The 20,153-nt window shown below is 37.4% G+C and overlaps 3 protein-coding genes across 8 annotated transcripts in view; 1 reads left to right on the top strand and 2 right to left on the bottom strand.

Annotated features, from left to right (window-relative positions):
- dock9b (dedicator of cytokinesis 9b) overlaps nt 1–20,153 on the top strand; it is a 153,186-nt gene that overhangs the window by 44,358 nt on the left and 88,675 nt on the right. The window lies entirely within an intron of this gene.
- On the bottom strand, nt 3,307–11,226 carry LOC129450574 (uncharacterized). The gene is made up of 6 exons (XM_073870820.1): nt 11,120–11,226; nt 10,426–10,512; nt 9,559–10,167; nt 7,041–9,057; nt 6,802–6,924; nt 3,307–3,706 (listed from the first exon to the last, which is right to left on the bottom strand). Exons 1-6 carry the CDS (start codon nt 11,120–11,122, stop codon nt 3,486–3,488), a joined length of 3,060 nt encoding a protein of 1,019 aa, XP_073726921.1. The 5' UTR covers nt 11,123–11,226; the 3' UTR covers nt 3,307–3,485.
- Nucleotides 11,429–19,160, bottom strand: LOC141365878 (N-lysine methyltransferase KMT5A-A-like). Its single transcript, XM_073870821.1, has 5 exons — nt 16,776–19,160; nt 16,052–16,186; nt 13,064–13,226; nt 11,761–11,953; nt 11,429–11,645 (listed from the first exon to the last, which is right to left on the bottom strand). The coding sequence occupies exons 2-5, from the start codon at nt 16,170–16,172 to the stop codon at nt 11,532–11,534; spliced, it is 591 nt and encodes a 196-aa protein (XP_073726922.1). The 5' UTR covers nt 16,173–16,186; nt 16,776–19,160; the 3' UTR covers nt 11,429–11,531.

Below are 20,153 nucleotides of genomic sequence, written 5' to 3'. Positions count from 1 at the left end.
AAGGTCACGTCAACGATTAAAATGTGTCCTGTATTACGTTTTACTTACAATGCTTCTGAGAGTTTTATGATGGGGAACCTCCACAGCTGTTATTTTTTGCAGTGCTCGGTGGTGTGTGTTGAGTTGTTTTTGACACACACACACGCACGCACACACATACCTACTTATCTACCAAGTGGGGACGTATGACTGAACACCCTACCTTTGGGTACACCCCTTTCTGAAGGGTCTAGAGACAAAATAAAGATATCCCTGCACTACTGGAAATGCCCTCATTACAGATATCAGTTGATATTTTCAATAAAAGCCTTCTTTCCAGACCTGACATTTTGCCTTCACTTTGGGGACAGTATTTTTTATGTCCAATTTGAGGACAAACACAAACTCTGATCTAGTCGACTTTTGAGGACAATGGTGATACACAAACTCTGATTATGTTAACCTTTGAGGACTTTAAGATTATGCTGTATATGACTCACTCTAATAAGCAACATTACAATTCAAAGTTCAAATACTGACTTGAAAACAGCCTAGTGCAGATATACAGCGGTTACAGTTAAGTTCTTCTATTATTTAGTGATTATTGATTGGTAAGCTGATTTTATGAATATATACTACTTCAACATACATAAAAGACAGGAATTGCCTAGTTCAGTGGTTCTCAACTCCATTCTTGGAGGCCCACTGCTCTGCACATTTTGTATGTCTCTCTTATCTGACAGATTTAGTTTAGTTCATGCTGATCTCTACTAATGAGCTAATGATTTGAATCAGGTGTGTTAAATAAGGGAGACTTAGAAAATGTGCAGAGCAGTTGGCCTCCAGGAATAACGTTGAGAACCACTGGCCTAGTTAATGTCAATAGACCAAAATTATTGCTTTCTTGAAATCCAAGACTCTGGTGATACACAAATTCATATTTTAAGTCACTTTGGGCAGTCTGGTCATACACAACTCAATTCATACACAACAACATAATATCAATTCACTTTGGTTGAAACACAAACTCGGATTTTAAGTCACTTTGGGGACTTTGGTTGATACACAAACTCAAATTTTAAGTCACTTTGGGGACTTTGGTTGATACACAAAGTCAGATTTTAAGTCACTTTGGGGACTTTGGTTGATACACAAAGTCAGATTTTAAGTCACTTTGAGGGCTTTGGTTGATACACAAAGTCAGATTTTAAGTCACTTTGGGGACTTTGGTTGATACACAAACTCAGATTTTAAGTCACTTTGAGGACTTTGGTTGATACACAAACACAGATTTTAAGTCCCTTTGAGGGCTTTGGTTGATACACAAACTCAGATTTTAAGTCCCTTTGAGGGCTTTGGTTGATACACAAACTCAGATTTTTAGTCACTTTGAGGACTTTGGTTGATACACAAACTCAGAATTTAAGTCACTTTGAGAGTTTTGGTTGATACACAAACACAGATTTTAAGTCACTTTGAGGACTTTGGTTGATACACAAACTCAGAATTTAAGTCACTTTGAGGGCTTTGGTTGATACACAAACTCAGATTTTTAGTCACTTTGGGGACTTTGGTTGATACACAAACTCAAATTTTAAGTCACTTTGGGGACTTTGGTTGATACACAAAGTCAGATTTTAAGTCACTTTGGGGACTTTGGTTGATACACAAACTCAGATTTTAGGTCACTTTGAGGACTTTGGTTGATACACAAAGTCAGATTTTAAGTTACTTTGGGGACTTTGGTTGATACACAAACTCAGATTTTAAGTCACTTTGAGGACTTTGGTTGATACACAAACACAGATTTTAAGTCCCTTTGAGGGCTTTGGTTGATACACAAACTCAGATTTTAAGTCCCTTTGAGGGCTTTGGTTGATACACAAACTCAGATTTTTAGTCACTTTGAGGACTTTGGTTGATACACAAACTCAGAATTTAAGTCACTTTGAGAGTTTTGGTTGATACACAAACACAGATTTTAAGTCACTTTGAGGACTTTGGTTGATACACAAACTCAGAATTTAAGTCACTTTGAGGGCTTTGGTTGATACACAAACTCAGATTTTTAGTCACTTTGGGGACTTTGGTTGATACACAAACTCAGAATTTAAGTCACTTTGAGGGTTTTGGTTGATACACAAACTCAGATTTTTAGTCACTTTGGGGACTTTGGTTGATACACAAACTCAGATTTTAGGTCACTTTGAGGACTTTGGTTTATACACAAACTCAGATTTTAGGTCACTTCGGGGTCTCTGGTCATACACAAACTCAGATTTTAAGTCACTTTGAGGACTACAAGAAAACAAGGAAAAATGACTTCAAAAACCATTTATTTACCATGCAAATGCATGCTATAAATGTCAGAAGTTTTGGCAATACCAGTAACAGCACTTAACCATAAACACAGTTACTTAAAAGTTAAGTGCATTTTAGTTTGCCAATAAAAGTCAGTATAAAATATAGGACAGTATAATCAATGAAACTGATATGAACTCTTTCACTCTTTTCTTCACCTTTACTTTCTTGCCTTCTACCTTGCTCCTCCCACTTCACTTTCCTTTTGCTCCTCCCTCTTCTCTTTTATCTTTGCTTCTCCTTTTATCTCTTTACTTTCAGTTCACTCAATTAACTTCTGTCTACATTGAACTATTGTAATTACAATTAAAGGAAATAAACAATACTGACATATTTTAAAAGTGCATATAGAACAGAATGAATGACAGAAAAAAATAGCAACATGTAAACATATAACAACATGTAAACATGCATGTAAACAAAGAATGAAAATGAGAAATTTGTCAGTGCAGCTTGTTCTTTTTGCTTTCCTCAGCTTTTTACAGAAATTATCGTCTTACCATTACATTCAATCCTCTCTCTTCTCCTGTCTTGCTTACCTCATTAATATTCTGTTTCCTCCTGTACTCAAACAAATTCTCCCTCTTCATACACCTTTACTCTTCCTTACTATTTTCACTCATTTTTAAAAAACAGAGCATGATGTGTAAAGTATAAAGACAGTTTGTCTGAAAGGAACCTATTATATATTACAAACATACAAAATGATGAATCGTTTGCAGAAGAAAAGCTTTTGTTTACATCATATATGTGTGTACTGTGTATAATAATTATGTAGCTCATACACACACATGAATGTATAATTTGAAGAAACAAAATCTATTTATATTTTAAGTGTTTATATAATATAAAATACATATAAACATTTACATGTGTTTATACATTTTTATATTTATTAAATATAAACATGCATGTGTGTGTATTTATATATAGATAACTATTATACACAGTATACACACATATGATGTAAAAAAAATTATTCTGCAAACGATTGGTCATAATTCATCATTTTGCAGCCCTAAACATATTAAAAAGTTATTCTAGAAAAGACATTCATTATTTTATGTTTTTGTAACATGGCAACTTTTCCTCACCATGCTCTGTTTTTTACAGTAAAAAGAAAAAAAGTGTTTTTATTTGCTCCCCTATAATCCACCCTGTTTTTTTAAAGTGGTGATCCTGTTTCGCACATAATTTTTCACACCAGTCCACGTACGTTCCTTCAAGGCTTCTGGCTCTGCTTGAATGCATCTCTCGCAGTCTTGCTTACCAGGAACTTTGCATGTCTTTATGAACTTCATCATGTGTTTTTCAACAGCTTTTACCTCAACTTCTTCCCATTTTCTTTTTGGAGGTATTGATGAACCTATAAAGTGAAAAATCATATCCTTATTACAACTAAAGTCAATGGGATTTATTTATCAATCAAATGTAGAAACAAGCACAGATACATGCGCAAACATAATCTTACAACAACACTCATGTGTGATTCATTAAACTTTCATGTGGCCAATTCCATCACACAAATGAATGGGTGTTGATAAATGTGGTGAATGAAAACTATAGTAATTTAAATAATATACCAATATAAATGAAGCCTAGCCCCTAGAGAATATGACATGAGGAAACATAACCTGGCCACACAGAGGAACATCTACATAGGATATTGAACTTTGACATTTCAAGTTCAAACAAAGTACCTTGAAAAGCAATATTCATGCAGTTGGGAGCCAGATCACTAAAAAGTAGAGCTGCAACTAACTACTATTTCTTCTGTCGACTAATCTAGCGATTATTTTTCTGATTAGTCGACTACTCTAACGATTATTTTTTTATTAATACAGTGTTCTTTTTTTGATTAGCTATTTAATCTGTTGGATAATCTGTTTTCTACTCTCTGTCTGATCTGACAGTCATTGTTTGTTTTATTGTATTTTCACAACTGAATGCTATTTTCACATATTATCTGTTCTGTTGTCAGACATATAGAGGCGTTTTCCCAGACAGGGATTAGACTAGTCCTAGACTAAAATAAATATAAGAGCTGTCCAAACTGAAAACATCTTCCACTGACATATCTTTAAATACATCAGTGCCCTTAGTTTGGCCTCAAAATGCACACAAATAATGTTTTTAGTAAGGCATGTTTGTTTAAACTAATTATATTTCCTAATTAAACTAAGGTCTAGTCCTGGCTTAAGCTAATCTCTGTCCAGGAAACCACCCCAAAGACTATTAAAATAGTGACAAAACATGACCCAATAACCTTGTGTTTAATCCTACTAAGTTACTAAAATCTTGATTTATAAACGCGACATCGCAGACAATTCGGCGCAAATTAAAAAAATTGCCATTACACAGAGTTACTACAGAAGACATGCGCAGGCATAGGAGAGAGAGCGCTCGCGCACAAGCACATAGAGAACCAGTGTGTGTGGGAAAACACTGCTAACCTTTCATGATAAACTCGAATCAGTCGTCTTCTCTGTCAGTAACATCTGACGTTTACGTGAAAATGCAAGTACACAGAAGAATCCGCACGGAAAACACAGCCAACTTTTAATTCTTTCACTCAGTGTCATGTATGAGAGGCGCTGTCTAGGGGCTTCACGCAGAGAAAGAGAGAGAGCGCACGTGCACAAGAGAGGCACCACTGAGCGCTCACAACAATAAATTAAGCCGTTTTAAATGAAAATAAAAATGTAAATGTTGCAACCATTGTTGATTTTGTGGCGCACACAAACAAATCAATGTATGGAAAACACTTCCAGGAGCAGAAGCAGCCTTTACCATAGATGAATGTAAACAGCGTGATGCGTCGACGCATTTTACGCATGTCGACGTATTTTCGTAGTCGACGTAATCGATGACGTCGACGCGTCGCTGCAGCACTACTAAAAAGAAATTGATATTACACCAAAACACCAACATTGTAATTTTTAGATATGTGACCGAACACGAAAAGTAGGGACACAAGTCTGGGGCAGATTCTTAATGTGTAGTATCTAAGCTTTCCAGCGATGTGTAACACATGGGAATCAGATAATATTTGGAGAAGTTGTGGCCATTTGAATGTAGGAACTCAAAAGACCTCAAAGCAGAGATATAGCCTTTTAAAGTTTGGATCATTTTCACCTCTGTTCTGCTGGGAGTGACAATAGGGCTCATTTACATCTCATTAAGCTAAGCCATACACCCTGTAAAGCCGTTTTGAGATATAGATGCTCTATCATCATATGTAGTTTTTTGTGACAGAAGTCTGGATGACAACAGACAAAAAATAAACAGGATTTTTTGTGTTTATCACAAGTCGAATCCAGTCTGTTTCAGACGTGTGAATCATCCAATGACCATTTTTGTCCACAAATGCCGTGAAATATAGAAATATATAGTCTATTGTTTACATCAGATTTCGAATGAAAGTCTGGTAATAGATTATAAATATACAATCTGATGACTATTTACGTCGTAACACTGTATATCACTGTATCGCTCGATCGTTCCTCCATCAGCCAATGACTTCATGGCAAATATTGATAGACAAAATACGTAGCCAATAACATAAAAGTCCACAAAGATCGTTGAATTCGTTTTGTGTGTTCGACTTCATGTGGCGCTGCAAGAACTGACAGGCTGATGACGTTAAAGTACTGCGAGAGCGAGTCGAAATTAGACTACTCCGTAAGATTTCTTGAATAGCTTGAATAGCTATGAAACGAAGAAGACTCCTAACTGTGAGTATTTTTGGTAAAAACAACCATTTTAGTGAACGTAGGTTGGTTTGGGCTACAGTGGGGCTCATTTTCAAGAGGTTAAGTAGCCACGCTGAGGGCCGGGGCAATAACAAAAGAAACAAAAGCTGGCTTATCCTGCATGTAAATGCACACAGACTACGACGCCACCTACTGCATTCTAGAAACTGCGTAAAAAAAGCAGATATCAACCTCAAAATGTACCCTTTTAAATATACAAATACTGCTATCTCAAACATGTAGAGGCTACTTCGTGATCTCAACAGATTCTGCAAAAAATATAAAAATGCTTTTCTATCATTAGCTCAAAAGTTGTTTTGCCGACTTGTGTCACTGGTTTCCGTGACGGGGCACATATTACTGTTTTTAAGACTTGTATATACCCAATTTACCATATTACAGCTGTATAGTAAAATCCTTTTTATAATTAAGTATTCTGCATTGATGCATTAAAATATAACAATGTAAATAAAAATCATACTGTGTATGTGAATTTCATTGCAGGTTTTGCACATAACAGTGTAGGCAGAATTAGTGAACAAATGACAAAATCACATAATATATGTTTATCTATTTCTTCAAACTGACTGTACAACAAACTCAAATTTTGAAAAGCTCCTGTCTTGCTACTGTTGCCTATAGGTATTGTATTTAGTAATTCAGGGTTTGCCATTTCTTGCTGTTTGTGTAGTTTAAAGATTTTTTTTACCTTGATCTTTCTGGGAAGCAGATGGTTGATCAGTCTCTGCTGGTACTGGTGATGTTGTCTGAGGCAGGTCACTACAATCCTCTTCATCACTTGACATTGTATCACCTTCGGCCTCAAGTTGCTCTATAACAATAAAAGGAATCAGTCAATGCATTTTTTGCAAAAGATGATGAAAGATAAATACAGATTTGCAAATTTGTAAAGCACAGACTCGCACAAAAATCTAATTTCATACATACCATTTGGGTCGATTTCAATGTCATCAAGTCTCTTTCCTTTAAAGCTGGACAGCGTTCCTTTCTCCATTGCCATTAAGACCTTACTCATTTTTGCCAGCTGCAATGTCCCCTCTGGTAACCGGTAATACTGTCTGTGGATCCTTATATCGTGACCGAGAAAATCGGCCAGTTGATCTGCTTCATTTTCATCAAGGTTGAGAATCTTTGACATGGTAGCTATGTGTTTCCTGAGCCTGGTTGAGGAAAGAGCTTCAGGATTCTTAATGCCATATTCACGACCAGCTTTACTTATGCACTCTCCTCCTCTGTAGGCAGACATTGCACCAGATCTGGCAAACATAAAAGGATTCTCATTTAGGACACCACAAGCCTCACGTGTTTCAACAAGCAGCTCCATGGCAGAAACCAATGAAGGTTTGAGGAGGACAGGGACCTTTCTCCCTCGCTTACCACGGATCTCTACTCTGGTAAAGTGTTTACACAGCTTCCTCTCGAACTCAGAAAGACAGATGGCTATGTCTTCATGCAGCTCAGAAGAATCCCGGCTTTGAAAAGCTGACAAAAGCATCCGTGACACCTCACCTTCTCTTCGTCTATTGAACAGGATAACTTGGGAGAGTGTGACTTTGGCCAAAGCAGCATAGCTGTCTGCAGAGGGGCAGTTTTTAAGTTTACTAAGGAATTTATCCCGTTTCTTTTCTAGATGTGCGTGCAGGACTTTGACATCCTGAGTGAAAGGAATGATCTGTGGTGCATTCCACTTGGCTTCCTTCAATGTAGTTATAGCACCAGCAGAAATGTATTCATTCCACCTTGCTTGGTGTACTTTTCTGAAGTCTCGAGCACACTCAGCACGCTCATGGTCTCCATACATCATCGCATTACTTTCAACAATGCTACAGATCTTTTTTAAAGAATGTCCAAGTTTGAGGGCTAAAGAGGGAATGCGGTAAGAGTTCTTCTCTTCGTCAAAGCCAGACACAACTTTCACAGCTGATATGACATGTTTGAAGTTTGCTGGTATCATGAAGTCCTCCATTGTTTTCAGTGGGGTTATCCTTCTTGCTTCAAGAAGAAGTCTGCCAACTTCTCTCATTTTCTGTCGGATGTAGTCATGTTTGGTCACATCAGATCCCATCCTGTTAAACATGTGCTCTCCCAGTTGCATGATGCATCTGTCACTATGAATCACCCTTGAAACTTCGTCATAGTTCATCAGGGAAAGTACTTTCTTGAAACCTTTACTCACCTCTAAGCCAACAGGTGTTTTTAGGGCACAAAGAGATCTTACTCTTTTTCTGCCCTGAGCATCATCATCCTTCGGTTTAAGTGGACAGTTTTTAATGTGTTTCCATAGGCTGAGCTTGTTGTAAAGGCCTTGACAGTGAATACAGTGGATAAATTCTTTGGGGTTTTTGCACTTTTTTGGGCGGTAGCAGGCAATCATCTCACCTTCCCCTTTTCTCACCACATCTGTGTTGTGGGCAAAGTTGCCCTTTTTTCTAAGAAGGTTTAACTGGACTCTTCGTTCTTTGGAACGTTTTGGGAAAGCTACAGCCTTTGCAACCTCTACTTCATTGCGATGTACAAACTCAAGGTGTCTTGCCATTTTTGCATATGGCTTAGAGCAATAAAGGCAATACTGTTTTTTGTTATATGACCTGCTCTTTTTTTGTGGTGATGGCATTGACTGAACCAAAGTCTTTTTGTCAGATGAGGTTTTGGTCTCTTCAGTTTGGCATTTCATCCTTTTTGATGACACTGCTGTCATACATTTGGCAGATGAACTACCTGCCTCTTCAGCTTTCCTTTTTGAAAGGGGTGATTTAGTCTGTCTTAAACGTTTGTTGGGTCTAGGATCACTACATTCAGACTTATTGTTTGATCCATCTGAACTTCTTTCAGCCTTGCTTTGTCCAGAAGCACTTCCATCTGATTCATCTGAGCTGATCTGGGGTATGTAGTCAACATCACTGTAGTCCGTAACATCTGAATCACTGTAGGCACTCCCAGAATACTAAATGAGAAAAATGTTACACTTACTTAAATCATGCAAAATTATTTCTTTAACTAAATGTTTAAAAACTTGCTTAATGGGATAGACAACTGCCAGAATCCAACTGATTTTCAACAAGAGGAACTCATTTAAGCATATAAAGTGCATGGTTAATTACAAACCTGTCTTTTTCTTGATTGTTCTTTTTCCAGATGCACTCATTAAGGCAAACAAAACTAATGTACATAAAATTGTATATAATAATTAAATGTAAATAATAATAATTAAAAAATAAAACACTTAAGAGTAAAAAACAGTTATTTCAACTAGATATATTTCAAACTGTAGCTCAGCAAATAAGGCCTTAGTAGATGGCACACTTGGCACGGTTTGATAATCACAAACAGAAACTCTGTACAATACAACTGTATCATAAAATCTTCTTGCACCATGACATAGATGATAATAATATTAGGTCTGTGAATTCACATTAAACAGTTCTTACTAATCTCAATTACCCACCTCCATTAAAGATAGTGTCTCAGACACCTGTGATGAGGAAATCACAGGGGTGGAAGCAGCACAGGGCAAGGGTGTAGAGGGATGCACAGGAGAAGAGGACGATGATGTGGTCTTCACAGGTGATGAGGGCTGCACAGGAGAAGAGGACGATGATGTGGTCTTCACAGGTGATGAGGGCTGCACAGGAGAAGAGGACGATGATGTGGTCATCACAGATGATGAGGGCTGCACAAGTGCAGAGAAAGATGATGTGGTCTTCACAGGTGATGAGGGCTGCACAAGGGCAGAGGAAGATGATGTGGTCATCACAGGTGATGAGGGCTGCACAGGAGAAGAGGACCATGATGTGGCCTTCACAGGTGATGAGGGCTGCACAAGTGCAGAGGAAGATGATGTGGTCTTCACAGGTGATGAGGGCTGCACAAGGGCAGAGGAAGATGATGTGGTCATCACAGGTGATGAGGGCTGCACATGAGAAGAGGACCATGATGTGGTCTTCACAGGTGATGAGGGCTGCACAAGGGCAGAGGAAGATGATGTGGTCATCACAGGTGATGAGGGCTGCACATGAGAAGAGGACCATGATGTGGTCTTCACAGGTGATGAGGGCTGCACAGGAGAAGGAGAAGGGTATGAGGGAAATAAGGCTTCTACAGAGGTAGACATAGCACAGGGTGCCTAAGACGGTGCATTAAATGTGTATGCTATAATACTGTCTGTAACTTTAAAAGTATAATTGAAAAAAAAAGTTAAAAATAAAAGCAGCATGGAAACTGTTCAACAACTATTAACACTTTAAATAATAAAGTCTTAATTGACTGAGGTGCTAATCAAGTAATGTGATGATCATATCCAAATATTACTCACCATGAAATATTCTTGTGATTGCTCTATGGCAGTCTTTTTCGTTTTAATTTGTGCTCTGTTAAAGCGCTCATGGCAATCTTTGAGTTTCTGAGGATATATGAAAAGGTATTTAACTTAAAATAAAAGTAAAATGTACATAATGTTAAAAGCTGTGACTTCAAAGACATTAGGCAAAACCAATTAAAAATATAGAAAACAAAAAGTAAATATAAAATATTGCTTAATTTCAAGTGCTCTGGTTTAGATTAAGAGCAAGCCAAATAAATTTAGTTTAGTAAACTAAATAAGGAAACCCATAAATCTGTTAGAAAAGATATAGCACATAAAGTAAGAAGGGTCTATGGGCCAGATTTACTAACAGCTTGTGCCAGCGCAAACCATCATTTTGTTGTTAAATAACGACTGTTGTGATTTACTAAAGACTTGAATGTCTTTAAAACACAAAATCGATTGTGGGGCCATTGTCATGTTTGAATAGAAAAGAGCTCTGCCCGAACTGCTGCTATAAAATTAGACGCACACAATTTTGGAAAATATCATTATATGCTGTAGCATTAAGATTTGTGCTCACAGAAATGAGTAGTTAAATGTGTTCACTAGAAGTTGCCGTCCAATACTTTTGTCCATATAGTGTAACTAGTTATCTGATGAAGTAAACAGCCTAAGATACTTTCTGCATGTATAGAATGGTTACCATTTTATTCTCTGATGTACTTGCTTTGCCTGACTGTTGTGGCTCAACTTGCTTATGTGGTTCATTGATGTACACCTTATACAAGGCAGATGAGGAAACAGGAGGAGCCTGATTGAACTGGAAGTCAGAAAAGAAGAGTTAGGGGGTACATTTTGTACTGTATTTGCTAAGCTTTTGTATGGTTTTGTTTTATACTGTGATGTATAAAAGACAGTGAGATGCAGTAATATAAGGTACACGTTCATCTGTCCTACAGTAACTTTAGCTGAACCTACTTTTAAAAATGTCAGTTTTCCTCTGTTTAAAAAAAAACAAGAATACGTTTACTGAAAAAATGCATGATTTAGAAGTTGTGGCACTGTTTCACAGAGGATTAAATGCTTGTCCAATATGTCAAAAACCTCTCAAATTGCTAGTTTCCCACATGACTGTATAGAACCCGAATATAGATGTTTTGTGTACTTACCAATTTCTGCAAATCCAAACTGCTGACTGGGCTTTCATCACTGGATTCTGTTGATGATACCTAAATGAAAGATTTGAGAAATATGAGAACACAATCATATGGTATCAAATCAGCATAAGAGAAAAATGTAATCATGAAATATTTTTAAAGATTCTTAGGATATACTTGACAGTACCTTAGCTCGCCAAGGCCAATCTGAATCTCCATAACTGTAAGTGATTTCTTCCCCTGGTTGAATATCTCGTACAGCAAAAAGACACAGATGAGGTTTTTTGTTCACTTCAACAGTTCTTATTTTGCATGTAGGATTTCTGTGCTCATCATTTACAAGTCTTCCCAAAGACCCATCTTCCTTGGATGCATCCATGCTATAAATACATAAAAATAACACCAAGCATAAGAGACTGATTTGTAATCTTGTACAGCAGTTGTTTCCTTTATGCCTGTACCTCGTAAGAGTAACTTCTGTAAACATATCTTAACAACTACATGAAATCAAAATGAGTTTTTTGGGCTTTAAGGCATTTTACATCAGTGGGTCTGGTTATATGGTCTGCTCTACACATTTTGGGGCAGATTCCTGAACAGGGCTAAAGTCTATTCGCAGACTTGAATACAAGTTTGAATTGTCTGAACAGAAAACAGCTTTCACTGAGATATCTTAGAGAGTGCCTATTTCATTGCTAAAAAACAATATTATTTTGTGTATTTGGTATAATATAATGTGTTCATGTGGTTTATGGTTAAAAAACACATTATTTTCCACATAAGGTTTATTTTTGTATTTCCAGATTTCACTCTCTTCCTGAAACGCACGGATTTGAAAAGCTGTGTGCCTAATTGGTCAGCTAATCTGTATGTTGTGATTGGTCTGATTAGCTCTGTCAGCTGGAAACGTGAGACTTCTTACCATGATTGAAAGATTCAGTTACTAACAGGAGTTACAGGAGTTAACTTACAGGCTGAGTTTGAAGCAGGATGAATTATGATAATGTCGGTCTTGTCTACATCACCAATCCCCAGGAAGTAAACCTTTTGCCTACAATCCATGTGTTTGTTGTAATCCAAGAAAAGAGATTTACGCTGGAGACGATAACTCGCGTCATGGTTTACTTTGGGGTTTGTAACTTTTGCACATTGTTAACATGTACTAATACACACTTACACACCAAAGGAAATTTAAAAACAATAGGTGCTCTTTAACATATCAGTGCCACTGTTTTTATCACAAGATGCACAGCAATGTTTTTTTTTTGTAAAATGTCCTAATATTACTAAGCCCTAGTCCTGGATTAATCTAAACCCTGTATGGAAAACTGCCCCTTTGTGTCTGCTTTTTTACACACAATAAAAATCATCAGCTGGGTGCTGAGTGCGTCATACCAAATGTGCAGAGACGAGGATCACCAGGACCCAGGAGTTTTGGTGAACTAACCCTTAACCGCCCTATTACTTCAAGACAATAACTCTATACTCACCACCAATTTTTGCCATGCCACTGAAAATCAAACAAGAATGTGTTCTCAACGTCATTGTAGAGTTTAGATCGATCAAGGCTCTCCTCTGAAGTCAGAAGTTCACCTCTGTATTCAAGGACAAAATCACCTCTAAAAAATGCTTCAGTGGTGAAAACTCCACGTCCTAAAAAGAAAAAAATACCAGTAAGTTCTGATGTTCCTTTAAAGTTAATTATTATTTTCATGAGCTCTTATCCAAAAACAATAATAAAAATTACTAGATCTGAAGTTTTATCTGTGGTATCCAACAAATTTGGACATTGCCCTAGTTGGATCTTTCATTTTGTTGTTGTCGGCTGGATTAAAAGGAGTAAAACAATAAATTTTACCTTGATAATTTGTTATATAAGAGGTCATCATACTTAAATGAACATCACAAATTTGAAAACGTCCGTGCTATTGAAATATAACAGTTTTTTGCACCAAGCCAGGAAAATGGTCTATTCAGGAATGTGCTGAAATATGATGTCAGAGTAGAATTGAAACACCTCCCCAAACCCATATACAATGACCACTTTTGTAGCCCCGTCCACAGCTTTGCGTGACATGTGTGGGTCAGGGGTAAAGCAAACCATGCAGTGTCTCAACAATCAGTAAACATTAGGGGTGGCACGGTTCATGAAAAAAATCCGAATCGTTCAGTTCGGAGCGTGTGTGCGTCGCACGGTTCATGGCATGCGCAATAGCCTCGTGCCCTGTATGTGACCTTGCCTCAGATGGCGTGTTTCCCTTTCGCGAAAGAAAAGTTGACTGTTGTGGAGAGTGAGTGCTGCAGGTTATGTTACATGTAGAAATGGCAAGTGGGAGAGAAAAGGAAGTCTGCCCGGAGTTGGAGGATGTTACCTACAATGACAGTAGAAAAAAACAATAGATAGAACTGCAGTCTATGGGTTGAATTTGTTCGAACAGCCACAGGAGACCGCCTTCTCTCCGCCCATTTATCTAAGCTAAGGTACTGAACGTCTTTTCTGACTTCTGCCGCGAAAACACAGTGAACGTGCGCTATTTTTAGCCTTTTATTGATAAAACTAAAGCGGCTGATTTCCGCGTAGTTTCATTTTGCTAGCGTAGGAAAGTTGCGCGATCTTATTTCATAAATTGCCTCTTAAAGTAACCAGGACAGAAGTGGTCAAAAGTGGAAAAAAGAGACGGATTTAAATATTACAGGTGTAAACGTTGTGTTTCTCTCTCGTCCACATATACTCTCTGCAGTATTTAAGCAGCCTCTCAGTGATAAATCTAAGAGCTACACTGAAGTTGGCAGTTTGATAAATGCAAGTTATCTTTGTGTGCTAAAAAGGCACATAAGATGGATATACACATTCTCCTTTTTTGCCAAAAAAAGAGAGGGTCCCAATAATGTGCTTAAAGTCAAATTCAGTTTGTGCATGATTACATGATATAACTTTTTTAATAATGTATCCTAAATTATGGATAATTACTACATTAATAAGATAATACATTTCTGGAGTGTTAAAAATTAAAAGTAAAAATAACAACAAGAACCGTACAGAACCGAGAACTGTGGCCATTAAACCGTGATACGAACCGAACCGAGGGTTTTGTGAACCGTGCCACCCCTAGTAAACATGTCTTTAAAGATTGCCAAATGTAACCAAAATGACTTTTGAAAACATGTTTCCTTTTATTTTGACGTGGTGATCTGTTATAAGTACCCAACAAAGTGTTCGGTTGTGGAAGAACCGTCTATGGGAAGAACACAGACGCTGTTTAACGGAGGCTTGGAACATAACATTAGGAATGCGTGGTTAAAGTTTGTTTTTGAAGAAGTTCCAGCTCGGGTGGGGAGTGTTTGTTTACTATGTGTACCACGGATTCATTTGTAAAGAAGCCATGAGTCGGTGCTGGATTTGCAGAGAAACTGTGATTAAAAGCACCAGTAATATTGCATCTGGCAGGAATGACACAACAGTATACACAGTGAGAAATACATTTTACTTTAAGTTACTACGCGTCACTACTGTTTAGTAAAAGATCGCTTGATATGTCCTGTTGTAACATCAGTGTCTAAACACGTATATTTTACTGTTTTAATTTACTAAAAAAATTAAACCATTAATAAAGGTGCAACACTTAACAATATGACTGTAATATAACGATAGAAATATACAAAGTTAGTTATAAGGAAGAACTTACCAGCCCTAATTTAGATTCTGATGCCTGCTTACTGTGTTGTATACGGTAATTTAGGCAAGTCGCGTTTGTAAGGTCCAACACTCAACAAAGCTTTTTTATCATATAACTGTGGTATGTAACGTTACGTGTATGTAAGAGCAACCTCACAAGCACAATAGAAATATACAAAGTTAGTGATAAGGGACTTATCAGCCGTGGTTTAGATTCTGATGCGTGCTTACTTGTGTTGTTTATGGTAATTTAGTCACGTTGAGTTTAGTTTATACTTTACTATACGTATTATCATTTATGGGTATCATCTTTAGCACCCAGAATCTTTTGTGGCTCAAACATATTTGTGTTCGGCTGCTATTTTTACACATCAATGTTTTTAAAACATTTCCCCACATGTAATGACGGGGATCATAGCAGTGGGCGTTTACGTCCAGGTCTTCACTGCGGCCAGCCCCTTCAAACGAACCATTATCCAGAGAGCAACTAATCCATGTTACAAAATAACGCGAACATCATAAGTAGATATCAGACAACAGTAGTAAAACAATAAAATCGACAGATTCATTGCCCCTTTAAGTCAGCAGGATCTATCACAAGAGTCCATGTAGAGTGCACGTGACACAATTTCCATCATGCATTCACTGACGGATTTTGAAGTAGGTAGCCCAGGCGATGTGTTGCATTTTGTCGCAATGCGCATGCATCAAAAGTCTGTATGCACATACAAATAAACTATGCTTTGCAACTTACATTTGCGTACATGAAAGAAAACCGTCTATACTACAGAATTTATCTTACCTTTATATTTGCTGATAACTTGCTCATAAAGCTCAGGCTTGTCTGTTTTGCAAGTAATGTGATGCTCAGCATCCTGTTGAGGTCTTTTTCGTTTTTTCTGCCTTGGTATACCCAGCATCATGGCGACTGCAGTGACTGAAAATAATTAAATTAATCAATCGATTAATCAACCATAATATTAAGGTTGCTAAAATTGTTTACCCAAATAGCCAACAAATGGTATAACATATGTATCTAACTTATGTATATGCATGTATACTTTTGTAAATATACATATAGCTTAGATATACACACACACATACATACATACATACATACACAACTGTAGTTAACTTAGATATACATACACAACTTAAAATCTTTAAAGATATCTGTGGCTATTCGTGCCACTGTGCATGATAAGAAAATCGCATGATTGAAACTTAGATTAAACAATAAGAATTAATTACTAATTACCCAATCTATTACTGCTATTTCACATAATTTTACTAAGCACTTAGTCGTTTATGGACAACATTAATAGATCAGTAAAGTAAGTTAAGTTACTCTGAAACCGAATGTTTGTTTACTGACCAATGCCAATATCATTATAGGCTACTCAGGAAGATAATATTTTTGACCACAAACCGTCAAATAAGATAAAATATTTCACAAATCGTATGTTAATCCTGCTTATCTTTCATATTTTGCAAAAATATGTTATTATACATAGGACTGAACTCACCTTTCCTCCTATAATGAGCGCGTGTAGTCTGCTTCGCGGGAAATTGGGGCTAACAGCGGTGATGTCATTATCACGTGTCTGCATTTCCAGGGAAACGAATCCACTGCTGCTGACTTGCGTAGTAAAAGTGTCGTTGATAGGAAGGCCGAAAGGATGTCACGTTGAAATATCGCGTGAGCGATTCGAGCACGTATTGATAAAGTGTGATCTCGCGGTACTGTGATGTCATATCTTGTTCGATCTGCGCAGCGCTGTATAAACACAGCTTAGTGTTTTTGCTGTTACGCTACAGACAAGGGGATCAGCACAGCACCTCGTGCTACTGTCCAAAACAACTGCTATTTACAGAGAGATTCCTCTAAATGTTGACAAATCCACATGGAAATTAATTGATGGAATGTACTTTTAAAAACATTTAATACATACAACAAAACAGCTTAATGAAAGCTCTGTTTCTTGAGAACATTTACTGCTCCACCTACAATATCTTATTGGACTGTCTTTTTTATTACCTAATAAAAATTAAACATGCAACAAAGCTTTTTTAAACAAGTAAAAAATATAATATAATAACTTTTGACCCAAATTGAACACAGCTGAAACAGAAGGTGTTCAGGGTTGTTTGATAATTACAGACAGGTGTATGAGCAGGGTTTTAGACACCTGACCTAGGGTTTAGGAATACACAATGTGTAACTTCAGATTATGAATACCCAGGGTTATCTCTTAACCCCTGGTTAAGCACGAACAGTGTGACACGTGAAACAGATAACCCAGGATTCCGTTAACCCGGGGTTTAGAATAACCTGGTGTTAACTTTTCCAGTGTGAAAAGCATGTTTATATGTTGATAACCTCAAATGACACTAAATCTCCTGTTCATTTCTTCTGGTTGTGTAGTTAGCAGTTTGATGTGCTGCTCTGATGTGGAGCATCAGTGGCTAAAACAAGTGGGTTTCAATGTTTACATGCACAACAATATTCAAATAAAACAACTGCAAAACTAAGATGTAAACAGTGGTTTTTAATTACTCTTATTTGGCTAAAGTCATAATCAAAGTAAACACAAATCAAATTCATATTCATATTTTAGCTTCATTATCAAAGTGCATCATGACCTACACACTTCAATCACAATACTAACGTTGTGTGGGAGTTTTGTGACAGGACACATATACACACACAGTGGTCAACCGTTTGGCTGTAAACAGATGGCTTCAAGCAGGAAAGGCCCTCTAGCTAGGTTTCCAACTGTCCCGTATTAGTCGGCATGTCCGTATTTTGGGTCTCATTGATTTTAGTCCTGTATGTGACCTCCCATGTCTTGTTTTTGACTGCTACGTTGATCTAAACAGTGACTGATACAACAGGCTTGCTCGACTTCTTGTGGCTCCACAACAACTGAGAAGCAGATGACGACAAAATCCAACAAGAGTGATTTGAGAATTCAGACAAAGTGGACTGCTATCGAAATGCTCTCGCGGTACTTTGATGTCATCCGCCTGTCTGTTCATGCGGCACCGCATGAAGTAAAACAAGTAGCAAGCAGTGCTGAACACTTGAGAATAATCTCAAACACAATCAGTATACGCTAAAGGGGGTCATATAATATGATATCATGTTATCCTTTTATTATTTGTGCAAAGATCTTCATAATTAAAATGCTCAGTCTCAATTACAAAGAGATCACTGATCCAGACCTGCGTAATAAATCGATCTTAAAGGCCCCAACAAAACATTTCCAACTTTGCTTGGACTAGGGTGGCCATTCGTGCCAGTTCCGCCGGACACGTCCCGAGCATGTTTTCGGGTTCGTTCTCCGGAAGTCGCGCGCATACGTCATCGAGGTTCTCACATTTCAGTTAAAATACATTAGAAAATTAAGATTTATTTCTTTTAAGACATACAATCATTGTAGTTTCATTCTTACCTTGAAATGTAACGGTTGCTTTTCTGAAATTAAACCCGAAATATTAAACCTCGATGACGTATGCGGTCGACCAACGCGACTTCCAGAGAACGAACCCGAAAACACGCTCGGGACGCGCCCGGCGGAACCGGCACGAATGGCCACCCTAGCTTGGACATTCTCACACTTCTAATTCACATCCTGTGTGTTTTAATTAAAGTATTTGAAGTTGACTCTGCAAAACTACAGCTCACAGAATCATTGAATCTATGTTAGTTTTAGTTTGTCACATGTAAGATGAACATGAAGGGGATAACGTTTACCCTTAGTGCAGAAATCACAACTGTTTTGTCTTCCCTGCTGAAAAAACCAGCATACCAGCAAGACCAGCATATGTTGTGTTTTGGTGCTGGTTTGCTTGTGAACACCAGCTAAACCAGCATCAAACCAGCATCAGCACCAGCATTAGCACCAGCTAAACCAGCACCAAACCAGCATTAGCACCAGCTAAACCAGCATTAGCACCAGCATCCCATGCTGGTCATACCAGCATATGTTGTGTTTTGGTGCTGGTATGCTGTGACCACCAGCTAAACCAGCATAGACCAGCATAATTCCCATGCTGGTCCATGCTGGTTTGATGCTGTTTTTTTTCAGCAGCGTTATACGGTAATGGTTCAATTTAAGGACTGTGTTAAAAGTACCTGCTGTACCAACAAACTGTTAATAAACCCATTGTATGTTGCCAAGGCATAAGAGTTATTATACAATTTTAATTAAGGGATTAGCTATCATTTGGACAAAATACACTGTATACAAACAAAACCATGCCTGCACTGCTGCAGCAGACCACCTTTTGTCCTGTATTTGGTGAGGGTGACAAAGTTAGCAACCCTACATATAACACATATAACAAATAATTAACTGCACTTTAAGCTTTCGTAATATTTAAAATAAAAAAATAATATAGTATCACAACAACGATGAACTTTATGTTGTTCAGGAGTAACATGGGGATGTAATAATGTCTGCGATTAATGGATTTATTCTATAACATGTAAAATGGGAACATGAAAGCATTAAAAGCATTTTATGTAAACACCTTAATTTGAATACTGTATTATTTAGAATAAGGTCAGTAATTAGATTACTACTGTCCATGTAAACATAATCACTGGCTGACCCTGCTAACTTTACTTCAGTGGACTGCACCTTTTAAATTAAATGATAAAGTTCTCTAAACAAACAGCTTATGACTTTATTTCTGAATGAGAATTGTATTGTAAAGTCTGATGTGCTACTGTGATGTCGGGGGAAGGGTGCTCAGACATGTGAGGCCTGAAATCACTGACTGACAAACTGCTAACTTTACTTCAGTGTACTGCAAAATTAAAATAAAATTATACAGATCTCTAAACAAAAATCTGGCTTATATGACTTTATTTCTGAATGAGTATTGTTGTAAAGTCT

The sequence above is a fragment of the Misgurnus anguillicaudatus genome, chromosome 8, assembly GCF_027580225.2.
Source record: "Misgurnus anguillicaudatus chromosome 8, ASM2758022v2, whole genome shotgun sequence".
NCBI lineage: Eukaryota > Metazoa > Chordata > Actinopteri > Cypriniformes > Cobitidae > Misgurnus > Misgurnus anguillicaudatus.
The sequence above is the reverse complement of the archived record's forward strand: the minus strand, read 5'-3'. Positions and strand labels throughout refer to the sequence as shown.